At 49.6% G+C, this 18,109-nt stretch overlaps 2 protein-coding genes across 8 annotated transcripts in view; both read right to left on the reverse strand.

Moving 5' to 3' along the window:
- The window catches only part of PHYKPL (5-phosphohydroxy-L-lysine phospho-lyase), a 32,402-nt gene extending 17,313 nt beyond the window's left edge, over positions 1-15,089 (reverse strand). Inside the window, exons 1-8 of one of the 7 annotated variants that reach the window (XM_053565983.1) lie at positions 14,940-15,089; positions 13,800-13,918; positions 12,659-12,785; positions 8,874-9,008; positions 8,262-8,349; positions 8,068-8,184; positions 5,778-5,860; positions 5,265-5,490 (exon numbers count right to left, since the gene is read on the reverse strand). In XM_053565983.1, coding sequence (XP_053421958.1) covers positions 5,265-5,490; positions 5,778-5,860; positions 8,068-8,184; positions 8,262-8,349; positions 8,874-9,008; positions 12,659-12,785; positions 13,800-13,918; positions 14,940-14,998 — 954 coding nt within the window. In that variant the 5' untranslated portion in view covers positions 14,999-15,089. Of the gene's footprint in view, positions 1-5,264; positions 5,491-5,777; positions 5,861-8,067; positions 8,185-8,261; positions 8,350-8,873; positions 9,009-12,658; positions 12,819-13,799; positions 14,190-14,314; positions 14,393-14,939 lie in introns of those variants that run through there. The other 6 variants (XM_053565982.1, XM_053565985.1, XM_053565984.1 and 3 more) reach the window with 6 other exon arrangements.
- Positions 15,090-17,688: 2,599 nt separating this feature from the next.
- Positions 17,689-18,109, reverse strand: part of COL23A1 (collagen type XXIII alpha 1 chain) — a 349,419-nt gene continuing 348,998 nt past the window's right edge. The window contains exon 30 of the mRNA XM_053566582.1: positions 17,689-17,890. Within this exon, the coding sequence (XP_053422557.1) occupies positions 17,851-17,890 (40 nt within the window). The 3' untranslated portion in view covers positions 17,689-17,850. The remainder of the gene's footprint in view (positions 17,891-18,109) is intronic.

The following is an 18,109-nucleotide window of genomic DNA, read 5'->3' on the forward strand; positions in this document are numbered from 1 at the left end:
GATAAATAACATCTAGTAAGAACCTAGAATAAAATCATCTAAATGGACAAATACGACAAGCATTCCCATAAAGTGGACAACTATGCCCACTGTTAAATATGTGTATTCTGCTGTGTACTTAAGTATCACACACCCAGTAGTAAGACAGCTGCCATTATTTGGAGATGGTATGACTGCCTGCATAGACCAAAGCAACCAAACTATGTCTGCCTATAAATTATTAGAAACAACAGAAGAATTTAGCAAGGCGGTGAATATAAGATTAATATACAAAGGTTCATATTTTATATACCAGCAGCAAATAACAGATATGAAGATATATCAGTATGATAGAGAATATTAAATATCTAGGAATAAATGTAATCATGTGAGATCTTTATAGGAAAAATTAGGAAGCATGGGGAGATATATTACATTCATGGAGAGGAAGATTTAGTACTTATAAATCAATTCTCAAATGCTTTATAGAACAAGCAATTTCCCTATCAAAAATTCCAGTAAGATTTTTTTGCTGTTGTTGAGACAGAGTCTCACTTTGTCATCCTTGGTAGAGTGCTGTGGCATAATAGCTCACAGCAACTTCAAACTCCTGGGCTCAAGTGATCCTCTTGTCTCAGTCTCCCAAGTAGCTGAGACTATAGGTGCCTGCCACTATGCCTGGCTGGTTTTTAGAGATGGGGTCTCGCTCTTGCTCACGTTAGTCTCAAATTCCTGAGCTCAAGGAATCTGCCCTCTTGGCCTTCCAGAGTGCTAGGATTATAGGCATGAGCTACCTTTATATAAAAGATTCTTTTTATAGAGACAGAGTCCCATTTTATTGCCCTCAGTAGAGGGTGGTGGCGTCACAGCTCACAGTAACCTCCAACTCTTGGGCTTAGGCGATTCTCTTGCCTCAGCCTCCCAAGTAGCTGTACGTATAGGTATATGCATATAAAGAAATACACACACACACAAAACTCACAAGTAGGTTGGGCACAGTGACTCACACCTGTAATCCTAGCACTCTGGGAGGCTGAGGCAGGTGGATTGCTTAAACTCAGGAGTTCAGGACCAGCCTGAACAAGAATGAGACCCTAGGGCGGTACCTGTGGCTCAGTGGGTAGGGCATCGGCCCCATATACACCGAGGGTGGTGCCCTGACAAGCTGCAACAAAAAAATAGCTGGGTGTTGTGGCAGGCGCCTGTAGTCCCAGCTACTCGGGAGGCTGAGGCAAGAGAATCGTCTAAGCGCAGGAGTTGGAGGTTGCTGTGAGCCGTGTGACGCCACAGCACTGTACCGAGGGAGACAAAGTGAGACTCTGTCTCTAAAAAAAAATAAAAATAAAAGAATGTGGGGTGGTGCCTGTGGCTCAAAGGAGTGGGGCGCCAGCCCCATATGCTGGAGGTGGCGGGTTCAAACCCAGCCCTAGCCAAAAACTGCAAAAAAAAAAAAAAAAAAAAAACAATTAAAAAAAAATAAAAGAATGAGACCCTGTCTCTACTAAAAATAGAAAAACTAGCCAGGAGCTATGGCAGGTGCCTGTAGTTCCAGCTATGTGGGAGGCTGAGGCAGGAGGATTGCTGGAATCCAGGAGTTTGAGGTTGGTTATAAGCCATATGATGACACCCCAGGTCAACCAAGTGAGACTTCAAAAACCAAAAATCAACAAAAAACCTCTCACAAATAAATTAAGAAAAGCACTTGTAAAAATCCAAAAATGGGCAAAAGACACAAACAGGCATTTCATAGAAGAGGAAACATGGCCAATAAACAGATGAAGAGATGCTTCATATATTTGAAGCCAGGGAATGGCACATGAGCTACTATTTTACACTTCATTGGACTGGCAAAAATTAAAAGGTATTGGGCGGCGCCTGTGGCTCAGTGGGTAGGGCGCTGGCCCCATATACCAAGGGTGGCAGGTTCAAACCAGGCCCCGGTCAAATTGCAACAAAAAAATAGCTGGGCATTGCGGCCGGTGCCTGTAATCCCAGCTACTCTGGAGGCTGAGGCAAGAGAATTGCCTAAGCCCAAGACTTGGAGGTTGCTATGAGCTGTGATGGCACCGCACTCTACAGAGGGTGATAAAGTGAGACTATCTCTACACACACAAAAAAAATTAAAAGGTGTTATAGAGGATACACACTGTTGGTGAGGGGTGTTAATTTGTGAACTCCTTTGGAATACACGTTATTACCTCTTAAATTTAAGGGTAAATGCACCACAGGAGCCAGCCACTGCACTCTTAGATACAATCCTAAGAAAAACTCTTGCACATACACAACAATGACTTATAAAAATTGTTAATAGCAGCACTATTCATAATTACAAAAAATATGGAGCCACCTCAGAACACAGTAACAGGAATGGACGAGTAGACTGTAGAATATTTATATAATGGAATGTTATAAAGCAGTCAAGGCAAATGGACTTCAGTGACAAGCAATGTGAATGATTATTAGTAATGTTAGGTGAAAAAAAATTTCCAAAAAGTACATGTAGCATGATAGACTTCCTATAAATTTTAAACACAAGCAAAATAAAGAACATGGGGGGCTGGGCACAGTGGCTCACACCTTTACTAACACTTTGGGAGGCCAAGGCAGGAGGATGGTTTGAGGCCAGGAGTTTAAGACTAGCCCGAACAAAAGAAAGATGCATATTTACTAAAAACAGAAAAACTAGCCAGGCGTTGTGGCAGGTACCTAATAGTCTCAGCTACTCTGAAGACTGAGGCAGGAGTGTCACTTAAGCCCAGGTGTTTGAGGTTGCCGTGAGGTAGGCTGTTGACACAGCACTCTACCCTGGGCAACAGAGTGAGACTCTGTCTTAAAGAAGAAAAAAATGGGACTCAGAGTGTTAAGTTACCTGGGAGACAGAGGCACTGAGAGTGGGGCAAACATAAGGATACCTGCAGGTTTTTGTCAAGATCTGAACTTTTTTTTTTTTTTGAGACAGAGTCTCAGTCACCCTGGGGTTGAGTGCTGTGGCATCAAAGCTCACAGCAACCTCAAACTTTTGGGAGGTGATCCTCTTGCCTCAGCCTCCCTAGTATGATAGGGCTGAACGTAGGGACTTGGCCAAATAAAACTGTCTCACTCAAGAAAGAACATCTTGCCCAGGAAGGAATAAATGTGCCAGTCCCTACCCCGGCAACTCATTATATTCCTACCTGCCTTAACCCATGTGTTGACTACTTTTTTGGACTCAGCCCACTTGCACCTGAGTGAAATAAAGGCCACGGTGCCCACACAGAACCTGGACTCTGTTTCCTTTCCTTCCTGTCTTGGAATAATCTCTCATTTTTGGTCCTTAACCTCTTATTTTGGTGTCAAGAACCGGATGGGGAGAAGCCTGTTTGGGGGGTGAACATACACCGGTTGTCAGAATAATACCTCATTTTCAGTCCTTAACCTCTTAGAGTACTTGGGACTACAGGTGCCTGGCACGAGGCCCAGGTAGTTTTTCTATTTTTAGTAGAGACGAGGTCTCACTCTTGCTCAGGCTGGTCTTGACCTCCTGAGCTCAAGCAATCCACCTGCCTTGGCCTCCCAGAGTGCTAAGATTACAGGCATGAGCCACCACACCGGCCCAAGGTCTGAACTTTTACCTTGAATGATGGCTTCCCGGGTGTTTTTAATATTCATAAAAGTTAATCAACTGATTAACTGTCTCTATGCAGAGATAGCTGATGAGAGATTAGTAAATTTATGTACACTTGCAGGTCAAGTAAAACACAAGTTCAGGATCATACTCCACTAGGTCATTTGTCTCTCACCTGACACAACACATTCCTTCCTCTTCATGTGGCTAATTCCTGCTAACCCTTCAGCTCAGCTCTAGTCTCCCCCTCTGCATGAAGCCTCCACTGCTTGTTGTGCACTGCTTCATCCCCCTCCTGCCTGGGGTGTCCCTCGTGTTCTCACGGAACCCTGCACACACCACTTTCTATAGTCATCCCTTACGCTATGGTGACCATGCATCTGTGAGCCTAGGGCTCTGTGACCTGGGCAAAGAGTGACAGTTTGCAGAAAGCACCAGCCAAAGTCTCACTACTCTCACCTTTTAACAACCTTCTCTATCCATCTTGCCAAATCCTGACATGTTTCAGTCTGTAAATCAAACTGGCTCTTTTTTGGGAAGACAGTGAGTTTCCAGCCCTATGTCCTCCTCCTCTCCTGCCTGAACCAGTTTCCCAACCTCCATTTCTTTCTCCACACTGAGCACCAGAGATCCTCTCAAAGGAGACTTCTCTTCACCATTACAGCCCTTCTATAGTTCCTCCTGGCCTTCAGGATCACTATAGACCCCTTTGCTGCCTACACTAAGGTTCTTGCTGGCTGCCATGGTCTCTCACCCACCTACAGCTGCTATCTCAGGGCCCCTGAATATTCTGTTGTCATCGCCACTCAGGGAAAGCTCTCAACCCTGCACCCCAAAGACAGAGAACCACTATAGTGTAATGTGCTCCTGGACCATGTGCTGCACAAACAGCCCAAGCTCCTGAGGCACCCTAACCAGCTTAAGGGTCCCCAGCTCTGGGGTCTGCACAGAGTGGGCAGCTTCTGTTGGAAGGAGGACTCTTGTATTCTTTTATATTTTACAAGATATGGTCTTTTGTGACAACTTTTGGTTTGACACTAATTTTTTTTTTTTTTTGAGAGGGAGTCTCACTTTGTCACCCTCAGTAGAGTGCTGTGGCATCATAGTTCACAGCAACTTCCAACTCCTGGGCTCAACTGATTCTCTTGCCTCAGCCTCCCAAGTAGCTGGAGGCACCCCCACAAGGCCCAGCCAGCTATTTTTAGGGATGGGGTCTTGCTCTTGCTTAGGCTGGTCTTGAACTCATGAGCTCAGGTAATCTACCCACCTCAGCCTCCCAGAGTGCTAGGATTACAGGAGTGTTTCATTGTGCCCTGCTGGATCGACACTAATATTTTTTTGTTTTTTGAGACATCGTCTCACTCAGCCACCCTGAGGTTGAGTGCTGTGGCATCATAGTTCACAGCAACTTCAAACTCCTGAGTTCAAGCAGTCCTCTTGCCTCAGTCTCCTCAGTAGCTGCTTGGCTAATTTTTCTATTTTTAGTAGAGATGGGGTTTTGCTGTTGCTCGGGCTGGTCTTGACTTCTGAGCTCAGGTAACGATGCTATATGTTTTTTATCTGACCTGGCTGTAACTTCTTCAAGGACGGCATTTTGGGTCTTTGTGCTGGGCACAGTGCTGACTGAGGACAGGTGAGCTCCTAAGGCTATTAGAACCCTTACCCTGTAGCCTTCACTCACCGTGTTGAAGTACTCGACACCAGTGGCTTCAAAGGCCCTTGCCACAGGCTGGGTTGTGGCCACACAGGCAACAGGGTGGCCGTTGCCAATGGACTTGCCCATGGTAACAATATCAGGGACAAAGTCTTCCCCCTGCAGCTGGAAGGCCCAGAAGTGCTTGCCCACTCGGCCAAAACCAACTTGGTTCTCATCCGCGACAAAGACTCCTCCGGCCTTGTGAATGTGCCTGTGGCAGAGGACAGATGGCTGACAGGGAGCTGTGAGGAGGGAGGTCAGACCAGGAGTCAGGAGGTTTGGGGGCTTTGAATCCTGGCTCTGCTAGCAGTAAGGTGGAGGTGGGGGGGGGAGTGGGGAGTCTTGGGCAAATGGCTGGCCTTCTCTGTGCCATTATTTCTGTAAGGGCTTTGTCTCAAAATTCTGGCGAGAAGGCCAGAATGAGTTGGGATTTGGATTGGAAGAGGTTGGGAGACCCCACTACAGCCTTGCCTTCCCTAGGGCAGACCATCTACTCACTCTGCCACTTGGGAGAAGTAGCCAGCAGGGGGGATGATCTGCCCTCCCACACTGGGCAGAGACTCAGCAAAGAAGGCTGCGATCTGTGGACGAGATGGATTTGGGAACGTCACCATGGAGGTGCTAAGTCATCAGCTCAGCACACCATACTACTCCTGGCTCAGTATGGGTCTAAGCAGGACAAGCCATCATCATTGCTATGTCCCTACTTTGGGCTCCATGTCCCATCTGAGGGTTTGTGATTCAGTTTTCTTTCAGGTTTCAAACCAAGTCTTACCACCTGGTTGCCTCCAGACTGCTTGTGTTTACTTGGCATGCCCCAAAATGAATTTGCTGATTTCTCTGCCATAAGCCTTCCCTGTCCCCTTTCTGGTGACCAGCACCACATCCCTCCTTCCTGTGCCCTACTGGTCAGCATAGCCCACTTCTCTGAACCCACTCTTTCCCCTCTGCCTGGACACACATGCCTCCTGGCAGACCTGCTTGTCTTGCCTCCTGCAGATGCCTTTGAACTGGATACTTCTTCCATCCCATCTGTCATGAGGCAGTCAGGGTAAATCTCTGCTCTGTTTAAAACCCTCCATCAACCCCTTTTGCTTACAGATGACTTTCCAACTGTGTTCTGCCTTAGAGCTGCTTCAGAGGCCATTGCTGAGGTGAGGGAAGGGCTGATAGGATGGGAAACTGGTCCCTTATCTCTGTTGCAACCAGAGAAATTTTAGGGTTTTGTTTTTTGAGACAGTCTTACTTTGTTGTCCTCAGTACAGTGTGGTGGCATCACAGCTCACAGTAACCTGAAACTCTTGGGCTCAAGTGATCCCCTTGCCTCACCCTTGCACATAGCTGGGACTACAGGTGCCCACCACAACGTTGGCTAATTTTTTTTTTTTTTTTGAGACAGAGCTCAAGCTATCACCTGGGTAGAGTGTTGTCGTATCACAGCTCACAGCAACCTCCAACGCCTGGGCTCAAGTGATTCTCCTGCCTCTGCCTCCCAAGTAACTGGGACTACGGTTGCCCGCCACAACGCCCGGCTATTTTTTTTTTTGGTTGCAGCTGTCATTGTTGCTTGGCGGGCTCGGGCTGGATTCAAACCCACCAGCTCAGGAGTATGTGGCTGGCGCCTTAGCCTCTTGAGCCACAAGCGCAGAGCCAATGTCGGCTATTTTTAAAGATGAGGTTTCGCAGGGCGGCGCCTGTGGCTCAGTGAGTAGGGCGCCAGCCCCATATACCGAGGGTGGCGGGTTCAAACCCAGCCCCGGCCAAACTGCAACAAAAAAATAGCCGGGCGTTGTGGCGGGCGCCTGTAGTCCCAGCTGCTCGGGAAGCTGAGGCAAGAGAATCGCGTAAGCCCAAGAGTTAGAGGTTGCTGTGAGCCGTGTGACGCCACGGCACTCTACCAAGGGCGGTACAGTGAGACTCTGTTTCTACAAAAAAAAAAAAAAAAAAAAAAAGATGAAGTTTCGCTCTGGCTCAGGCTGGTCCTGAACCTGTGAGCTGAGGCAATCCACTTGTCTCGGCCTCCCAGAGTGTTAGGATTATAGGCGTGAGCCACTGCGCCTGTCCAAAATTTTAGGTTTTTATGAAGTGGCTGGAGAACCTCTGAAATACATGGGCTGGGCTTCTCTGGCCCTGCCCCCTGTCCTTCCTTGCCACACACCCTGTGTTTGGCTCTGCCACTCTTTCAGTGAAGCCTTCCACTACTCACCAATAGCCTCCCTTTACTGTCACAATAGGTGACTTCTCTCCTGCCTCTGCCCCTCCAACACACTGCCCCACGAGGTCTCACTAGGGCCCTAACAGCCTCCTCCTTGTTACCTACCCTCAGGATGCCTTGTTCAATCCATTGTCCACACAGCACCCCACAGCCCACAGTGAGAGAACAGCCCAGCCCCTTGGGTCTTAAGACCTGCAGTGGTTCCTGTGGCCTTAAGCACATCATTGGGTCTTCTGGCCTCTGGTCCTGCCGGCCTCCAGGCTCATCTCCACCTTGGCCTGACCCTACACTCCAGCTCCTCACTCTGTGCAGGCCGCCTGCTCGGCAGGCCTTTTCTCTGCTTCTCCCCAACTCCTTGGGAGCAGTCAGGTGGCACCTCCACACCCACACCAGTCCATCCCTGGGCACAGACAGCACTTCACTCTCTCCTACCCCGACCCCATACTACAGTCCTAGAGGGCAGGGCCTTGCTGCATTTTCCCTTTGGGTTATCTGCGTCTAGCACACCAGAAGTAACAACAATGGAGGTGACATTCACTCTTTGTTGGACTGCACAGGTGTGGCTGTGGTTACCTTCCTGCCCTTCTCCTGTGCACGGCTGACAACATGTTTCACCTCATTGGCATAGGCCATAGCTGGGTTGGGGTGGTCCTCCCGGTAGGGGCCTCGGTAGGTGTCTGGGAGAGGTGCCTGTGGGGAGGGACAGCACTGTGTCATCCAGGCTTGGGTGTGGGCACCGACCTTTTGCTGATTTGTTAAGTGCATACCACATGGACCCACTCCTTCTGGCCATCCAGGTGGCGGAACTTGTAGGGACTGATGTCAATCAGGGAGCTCAGATGACCATGGTAAGCACTGGGAAGGAGCAAAGGTGGGCTCAGGCCCAGGCGGCACACATGTCCTGGCCTGGCCCTGACCACTGTTGACCCACCTCTGAAGACACAGGGGGAGGCCAACTCTTCCTGCAAAGCTGCTTGCTGGCTGCAGAACAGAGGCTAATCATTCAACCTCTTTGGGTTCAATTTTCTCCACTATAAAATGGGGGGATTTCTCCTTCAAGGATATAATGCATTGCAGATGTGATGATGCTCCAAGTCTGGGCCTGTGTCTTGTGCACATCATGTACTCAGTACATGGAAACCACCGTTGGAACACTTTGGGTATCTAAAGGTTGTGGGACCTCTGGCTCCCTTAAGAAGCATTCTCTGCTACCAGAAGCCGCCCTCCCTTCCCAGTGGTGGACAACAGAGCCTCCAGGGAGGTGTCTCTGGGGTCTCCTACTTGCCATGTTCCCCTCCAGTGGCCCTGGCCCCTCAGCACTCACTGACCCCCCCATAAGCCCATGGCCCAGAAGTGGCAGGGCTGTGAGTTGCACTTACTGGTCTAACACTACCACGTCCTGGTGTCCTGTGTAGCAGCGAGCCAGCCTCAGGGCCAAGTCATTGGCTTCTGACCTACGACCAGAAGGTGGGCACGGCTCAGACAGTTGTTCAGCAGCTTCCCACAGAGACACCCTGAGGGCAGAAGATCCTCAGACATTATTCAGACAGCCACTTACTTATTCATTTGGTAAATATCAAACACCTCCTATGTGCTAGGAGCTGGGGACAAAAACAGTAGATAAAGAAGAGGGCTCTGGCCCTCCTAAAACTTTGTTGTAATACGCGTCATGAAAACCAAAAACAAAGAAGAGTGATCGTTTCAATACTACTACAATGGATACACAGTGCTAAGGGAGATGAACCAGAGGGGGCCTACTTTAGACAGGGGGTTGTTATGGGCTGAACCATGTTTCCCCAAAACATTATGTTGAAGCCCTAACCTCCAGTACCTCAGAATGGCCTGTGTGTGTGTGACTGTATTTGAAGATAAGGGCTTTAAAGAAGTGATAAAAGTTAAAATGAGGTCGTTAACGTGGGCCTTAATCCAAGCTGACTCATGTTCTTATAAGAGAAGGAGATCTGGACACAGAAACACCAGGGGTGGGTGCGTGCAAAAGACAGACCATGTGGAGACACAGCAAGAAGGCGGCCGTTTGTAAGACAAAGAGTGAGGCCTTAAGAAACCCAACCTGCCAACACCTTGATCTTGGACTTCTAGCTTCTAAACTGTGAAAAATAAAGTTCTGTTGTTTAGTCACTCAGACTGTAGAATTTTGTTACAGCAGCCCTGGCAGACCAATGCAGGAGTTAGGGAAGACCTCTATGAGGAGATGGCACCTGCCCTGAGTCCTGAGAAGTTTCCGGGCAGAGGAAGCAGTATGCACAAAGGCCCTGTGAAGGAAAAGAACTCAATGTGCTCAGGAAAACAAGAGAAGACATGCAAGGCCATGGCCCAAGGAGGGCAGGGCAGGAAGAAGGGGGACATGCAGGGGCCACAGTCACAGGGCTGGGAAGGAAACTGGCTTTTCTTCTCAGTGCCATGTGATGCCACAGCAGAGTGTTAATCAGGAAGGGGACATGGCTCAACTGCCATTTTAGGAGGCAGCCTCTGGCTGTATCCAATGGAGTAGAAGGGAATAAAAGTGGAAGTGAGAAGACTTGAGGGGAATGCCCAGGTGAGAGTGGTGGCCGTGGAGATGGGGAGAGGTGGATGGAGTTAAGAGATGTCCTAGAGATGGACAAGGCAGGACTGATGCAAGACCTTGTGCCTTGAGCAGATTGAGATGGTGTGTGTATGGAGTGGGGGCTTGTGCCTTGAGCAGAGATTCAGATGGTGTGTGTATGGAGTGGGGGCTTGTGCCTTGAGCAGAGATTGAGATGGTGTGTGTATGGAGTGGGGGCTTGTGCCTTGAGCAGAGATTGAGATGGTGTGTGTATGGAGTGGGGGCTTGTGCCTTGAGCAGAGATTCAGATGGTGTGTGTATGGAGTGGGGGCTTGTGCCTTGAGCAGAGATTGAGATGGTGTGTGTATGGAGTGGGGGCTTGTGCCTTGAGCAGAGATTCAGATGGTGTGTGTATGGAGTTGGGGCTTGTGCCTTGAGCAGAGATTGAGATGGTGTGTGTATGGAGTGGGGGCTTGTGCCTTGAGCAGAGATTCAGATGGTGTGTGTATGGAGTGGGGGCTTGTGCCTTGAGCAGAGATTTAGATGGTGTGTGTATGGAGTGGAGGCTTGTGCCTTGAGCAGAGATTTAGATGGTGATGCCTTTTATGAGGCAGGATGGGGTGGGGATGGATGGTCTTTTCAGGCAACTCTGGGGTAGGTGCCTGGGAATGTCAGGGAGAACAGGGCTATTATCCCACACTGGTGTTAGTGGAAGACCATCATCTCTTGATTGTCTTTTGGACTTGTGAAATTAGAGACTTTTGTCAGATGTCACGTGGGCAGTTAGAACCTTGAGTCTTGAACACATGGAAGTGTGTGGGCTTAAGACATAAATTTGGGAGTCACCAGTACATGGTGACTTAACAGTACTAAGGGAATGGATGGGCTCACCTACAAAGAGGGCTCAGAAAGAAAATGGCCCAGGCTTGGCGCCTGTAGCTCAGTGGTTAGGGTGCCGGCCACATACACTAGGGCTGGCAGGTTCACACCTGGCCCCCAGCCTGCTAAACAACAACAACAAAAATAGCTGGGTGTTGTGGCGGGTACCTGTAGTTCCAGCTGCTTGAGAGATTGAGGCAAGAGAATTGCTTAAGCCCAGAAGTTTGAGGTTGCTGTGAGCTGTGACGCCATGGCACTCTACCAAGGGCGACATAGTGAGACTGTCTCAAAAAAAAAAAAAAAAAAAAGAAAGAAAAATGACCCAGGACCATCCCCAAGGAACAGAGGCGGCGGAATCTGCAAAGAAGACTGAGAAAGAGTTGGGGAGAACCAGAAGAACATGGTGCCCTGGGAGCAAGAGTTCTCAAAAAGCATTCCCAGAGAGTGGTGACTTTTTCAATTTTGCTGAGGGACAGAGTATGACAAGGCAGCAAAGAGATTCCTGGATTTGATAACATGGAAGTCACTGGAATCCACAGAGGATAAACATGGCGGAGCCAGCCAGCAAGCATGCCCTTTCCCCACTGCAGAGGAAGCTGTGGCTCCCGCACCCTGCTCCCCACTCTTCCCAGAGAGGTTACAGTTCTGGTTCCACCATTTCCTAGGCGGGTGACCCTGGACAAGTTAGTTCCTTCCTTTTAACTGCTGTTTCCTTATCTGTAAAATGAAGACAGTAAATTCCACTTCCTAGGAATGATTTGGGGGAACTGATCAAAGCACTATGCAAATGGCAATGAGAATAATGATTTGTTGGAATGTTCTTTCCCAGATACGCTATGATCATCTGCCCATTTCTGTGTCCACTGCTACTCCCAATGTGACCATCACCTTTGACTTGGCTGCTAAATTGGCACCTAAGTGACTATTCTTGCTGTCTACCAGCCCGTATCACCTCCCTGATTGAAGCCCTCCAGTGGTGTCCCAATGCTCTTAGGATAAAGACAGCCTCCTCACCTGGCAATGAGGCCATGGGTGACAGGTCCTGCTTCCTTCCCCAGTGTCAACTCACATCCCCACTCCCTCACTGGCCTTTTTTCAGTTCAAGTGTGCCAGAGTATCATGCCCCATTCTGCTGCGGGGCCTTCGCACAGGCTATTCTGTGTGGTGATCAACCTTGACAAGAGTATGTCTGACGGAGTGGGCAGCACCTTTCCTTCTTCCTCTCCTAGTTATCTCCTCTTCAGCTCTTAACATTACTTCTTCAGGGAAGGCTTCCCTGATGCTGCCAGAACAGGTCAGTCCCCCCAGTCCCCATCTTTAGGCCTTACCATTCCCTGTAATCTTCCTCTAGACAACAGCCCTTCTTTGTAATTTTGTTTTGTTTTGTTTTTCTTTTTTGTTATTTTGTATTTCTTGGAAGAATCACTTGATGTTTTTGCTCCGTACTGAGCAACCTGAGAGCAGGGATTCTGACTGTATCTATAAGGCAGATATTACCTCATTAAGCCTCAACAAAGATTCTGGAAGGCAGGTAATGGCATGCTTTACTAAAAGACAAGGAAACTGAATCTTTTGGGAAAAGTACCAGGTCTGCGGCTAGGAAGAGCAGGAGCCTGGTGCAGTGAGGGCTGTCTCTTCCTGAAGTCCATACTTGGTCAGCTATACTCTGCTGGGCCCAAGTGATAACTCTCTTCCCTGTCATCTCACCCTTTTGCTGGGGGCTGGCAGCAGTCCACTTACCCAGAATTCAGGAAATAAAACACACAGAGCTTCTCTGGCAGGGTCTCTGACAGCCTCTGCGCGTAATCCACGATGTTGTCATGCAGGTATCGGCTGTTGGTGTTGAGCACCTGGTTCTGTTCATGTGCTGCTTGGACCACGAGAGGGTGGCAGTGCCCAACTGGAAGAGGGCCACCTCCATCACATGGCCGACTCTGATCAGCCAGTCCCACCAAGCCTCCCCCAACTCCAAACTGTAAACCCAGCCAGAGGAGATAGGGAGGGAGAGAGAGGTAGAAAGAAGAGTCTGAAAATGGGTGGGTGGGGGGATGCAAGTTTGGAAAGGGAGATCTAGAAAGGTGCCCCTGAGGAAGCCCATGTCATTAAGAATGACATGTCCAGAATTCTGCTTGACAAATGGAGATGGGTGGGAGGTGATTATCAATGGGTTTGACTTCACCAGTCAGTGGGAGCCAGAGGTAACACGGAGTGCCAGAGGCCAAGCATAACAGTCAGTGACATGGATTCAGAGCTCACCATGTGCCAGGCACATTCAAAACAAGTTAGGTACATGAAATAACACAATTCTCCAAAACACCTTGAGGTAGGTACCTAACATTATCATGTCTATTTTACAGACGAACAAACTGAGGTACAGAGAATTAAGCAACTTGTCTAAGACCACAAAGTCACTAAGTGGTTGGGCATCTGAGCCCAAGCAGTCTGGGACTAGAGTCCCTGCTTTGAACCTTTGCTGAGTCACGGCCCCCTTTCTTTCGCAGCTCCACCCAGATGACGGAGTTCCTACCTCAGTTTCCTTGCCCAGTGCCTGAGATGGGTCAGTGGGGTTAAAGCCTGCCATGACACTGACATCATGCTGCGTTGTTGGTCATAGCTGGGCTGTTTGCCACCCTCTGAGCACATCATCAGTCCCAAGTGGAACTGGCTCCACAGACCTAGATCTCTGACTTATGCCTGAATTAGCACAGCCTCTGGCTTTGAGGTTTCTACATCACAAATATCAGGCCTCCTGTGCACACAGATAACGCCTCAGCTCAACTGAACTTCTCTATACTTCTCTGCAACCTCAAGAACACCCTGGGTCCAGGTTCACAGCTTCAGCCTTCTCTCCTACCCTGCCAGCCTGAAGTATGATACTGACCGTGAGCCACATTGTTGATGCAATCGATGTATTCTGCCCCCTCTTCATCGTACATGTACTGCCCGTGGCCCCAGACAATCTTAACAGGATCCTCAGGGAAAAAGAGTCTGCAGGAAGAGCTGTGGGACGGGCAAGGAGGAGACAGCCATGTCTGAAAGCCTGAAGGAAGAAGTCTACCTGTTACAGACCTCTCCCACCCCTTCCTAGTTTGTGGAAAGGACAAAAGCTTGAAGGGCAAGGTGCTGCTTCCCTGCCTCCAGTCTCTCTTCTCCCCAGGTGGCTGTGAATGTGGAAACAGATGAGCTTAAGAAGTTGCTGAAGGGCGGTGCCTGTAGCTCAGTGGGTAGGGCGCCGACCCCATATACCGAAGGCAACAAAGTGAGACTGTCTCTAAAATAAATAAATAAAATAAATAAAACAAAAAATAAAAATAGAAAAAAAAGAAGTTACTTAAACTTAAAATCATTTCTTAAGTCATTTTATGCCTCTGTGGCCTTGTTCATTTCTGAGCATACCTGCCATCAAGCCCTTGGAGCCTGGGAAAAGGTCTTTGCCCCAGACCCGCGTGGGTTCTGTAAGGCCACATTTGCTTGCTGGGATGGGTGGGACGGAAGGCACCCACGTTAGGTGGCTGACGCTCAGCCTTAAAGGCTTCTGACCAGCTGTCCCCACGAGGGGCCCGCCCTGAGTTCTGGTGGGGGAGGCCGCCTCACAGGCCCACCCAGGGCCGCTCGTGGAGACTTTCTCTAAAGCTGCCCTGAAATGACTACCCCACGCCCAATCTTGCTCTGAACTTTCAGCCCCTTTCCGGTAACTCCCAAGCCAGGCACAGGTCCTGCTGACTGGCCACCACCCTCCCAGGTGCCAGGGCAAAGTGCTTCTGCCACAGGCAAAGGCGGCCCAGCGAGCCTGCGAGAGCCAGAAGAGCGGCGCGGGCGGGGTCCTGAGACGCAGGGGGCCAAGACCCTGCGTCGAGGGGCAGGCCGCGGAGCCCGGCTGCCCAGCCACGCGCCCCGCTTCCGGGCGCCGGCGGAGTTCTAGCCTGGCCAAGCCAGGGCGGGGCTGGGGCTCCGAGGGCTCCGCGACGAACGCGCGTGCGCTGTGCGTGCGCGCCCCGCCCCGCGCCGCGCACCCGTGTACCTGAGCAGCCGCCGCCGCAGGGCCAGGGTGTCGGCTTTTCCGCGTCGTTCCGCTGCCATACCGTCGCCGCCCGTGGGTACTGACTAGCCGCGCAGAGACACCGCCGCGCGGGTTAGGCCACAAGCCCCGCCCTAGGCCCCGCCCCGGCTTAGATCGCGACTTAGGCCGCCCGCTTGCACTTCGGGCCCCGCCCCACGTGGCCCATTTGCTTTGGTTCATTTATTCATTTGGCAAATGAGCCTGGCAGTCTGCCAGCTTCAGAGCGTAACCTGGCAGTCGCGTGCAGGAGTAGGGTTTGTGTTCGCCTTGCCATGGGCTGCCCTGGCTTTGGTGCCGGGACGCATCTCACCCCACCAGGCCTCTCTTGTTTTTTTTTCTAGGGAATGGTCCCCACGTAACCTCGCCGCTGCTCTCGGCACCGAAGCGCGTTTCTGAACTCGCTCAGGCTTTGCCTGCTGGGGCTGGCTAAGGAGACTACCGCAGGCTCGACCTTCAGGGCACCAGGGTTTCTTCTAGAATCCAGGCAGGGTGAAAATGAGATACCAATGCTAAGGGAATCACGTAGTGTTTAGGCAGGAAGAGAGTTGGGAAGCCTCCTGATTCCTATTGCACATGTCCAGGACATTGAGGCCCAGAAAAGGAAAGGGCTTTTCTGCCAGACAGAGCAAGTCTGCTGCAGAGACTGGACTTCCAACTGATGACTGCTTCAGCCCAGGAAGTGAGGAGAAAAGCCCTCCAAAGGGCTAGGAGCTGGGGTATCAGAGAGACACCCCTCCTGGGGTGGGACACTGGGACTTTCTGGCCTGATGAATGCTAGAGCTGCTGGTGGCAAGGGGGTGGGAGTGGGGGGAGAGAAGCTCCTACTTGTCTCTCCCTTTCTGTCTACCTCCTTGATTCCCAGGCCTCTTTGGCTTTCCCTCATCGCTGATTTCTTCAGTAAAATTGCAAAATGCTTAAGCATTTATTAAACAACATTTGGAGTTTCTTAATTTTTTTTATTGTGGTAAAATACATATGACAGAATTTACCGTTTTAGCCATTTTTAAATATACAATTCAGAGGCAAAAATACATTCACATGATGTGACCATCCATGCAACAGAACTTTTTAATCTTCCTGAATTGAGTGGAATTTCAATTGTAAAGCTGAACTGAACCTTTTAGATGATTGTTGAAAACATTGCTCCCAAATTAACAGAGAGGTTAATTGCTTAATTGCTTGTGGCCTTCTTTTCTGAGGATCAATGTCACACCGATCCTGTGTATGGGATGGTGGTTACTACCTTCTCAGTGTGTTGGCTTCTCTTTGGTGAAGAGACCCACGGTGCTTCTATGCTCTGTGGTCCAGCTTTAATGTAACATAGTGTGTGGTGGGGTGTGTGTGTGTGTATAGGGGAATCTGAGTCTTGGATGGGGCCTATCTTCACCCTAGTCTGCAAACCAGACTCCAGCCGAAGCTGCAGCTCAAGGCAGCTCACATTAGAGTATTTATGTTGGCTCAGGGGTTTTTCCTGCCTTGGGATGGAGCAGTGGTTCTCAACCTTCCTAATGCCGCAGCCCTTTAATATAGTTCCTGTGGATCGCGACCCACAGCTTGAGAACTGCTGGGATAGAGGGTGAAAAGGATGTAGTGGGTCCCACTAATATCTCACTTGCTCCTGGGGTGTCTGGGGCAATATAATCTAGTTTGAATGCAGAACAGGCTGGGACAAGAATATCTAAAGCTGGGAGCAGTATAACACCAGGAGGCCTTATCTCCCTCCTGCTCAGAAAAGTCCACTCCTTGTTGTTCTGCCCTGTGCTAAGGACTTCTCTATCCATGGTCTCCTACCCAGCCCTTAAGACAACACTGGAGGCCAAGGGGGTGGGAGATGGTTGGAGGACTGAGCCAAGATTTGAACCCAGGACACAGTGTTTTGGGGGGCAGGTGGCACTGGCATTGTTTTTGAGTTGATTCATTAATGGGTAGGACTGTCATGCATATTAGATGTTTGTCCCTCACCCCATCTACTGAATGCCAGGAGTGTTCCCCAGTTGTGACAACCAAATGTGTCCTGTGCATTTCTAGCAACCTGGGTAAGCCTACTTTTGTCAGACCTCAGATTCGTCTGTAAAAGGGGCTAGTTATCCCTATGACTAGTTCAGCTGTCATGGCACACAGGAAGGCCCAATTTCTCTCTTTTTTTTTTTTTTTTTGAGACAGAGTCTTACTTTGTCACCCTCAGTAGAGTGCTGTAGTATCATAGCTCACAGCAACCTCAAACTCTTGGGCTTAATTCTCTTGCCTCAGCCTCCCAAGTAGCTGGGACTATAGGCACCTGCCACAGTGCCTGGGTATTTTTAGAGATGGGGTCTCGCTCTGGCTATGGATGGTCTCAAATCTGTGAGCTCAGGCAATCCACCCACCTCGGCTTCCCAAGTGCTGGATTACAGGTATGCAATTTCTCTCTTCTTGAAGCAGGTAGTTTGAGGCTGAGCTGCCCTTTTTGGGTGGAGACCTAGGCCCCCCCTAGTCCTTGAGGCTCAGCTGTGAGGCAGGGTGCTCCCCAGTGTGTCAGGTGGACCTTGAACAAATCATTGAGTGTTTGTTTCTCTGTCCTTATCTCAGGCTCTTTTGAGGACTCAGCAGCCTTTAAATTTTAAAATTTGCAGTTGGCAAGAGGGACTTTACCTAACAATTGCAATCAGTGTAACTGGCTTATTGTACCCTCAATGAATCCCCAACAATAAAAAAAAAAAAAAAAAAAATTTGCAGTTGAAATGTTTGCAGGCCTAAAGATACCAGTTATGACGCCATAGGGGGCAGCATTGGGTCAAGAACAACCCATCTTGCCCAAAGGAGCAGGGCAAGGATCTCTCAGATGAGGAAGGGGGACATGTGGCTTATATCCCCTCGAGGATCTGCCTGAGAGTCATTCAGCATCACAGGGCTCCATTATCAGGTTCCATGTCCTGCCAAACCATTTTGGAAAGACAAATTAGAGAACATCCAAGATCCAGGGTCTGTTCACTGGGTCAAGCCCGGCACTACATTCTGGCTGTGTATCCCTGGGCAGGAAACTACCCCCTGTGAGCCTCAGTTTTCCCATTTGTAGAAAGGAAATAGTGAAACCTGTCACATAGGCCCCAGCCTGTGGGGATTAGGTGGGGTTCCTGGATGGAGGGAGGAGG

This window comes from Nycticebus coucang, chromosome 17 (genome assembly GCF_027406575.1).
Source record: "Nycticebus coucang isolate mNycCou1 chromosome 17, mNycCou1.pri, whole genome shotgun sequence".
Lineage (NCBI taxonomy): Eukaryota > Metazoa > Chordata > Mammalia > Primates > Lorisidae > Nycticebus > Nycticebus coucang.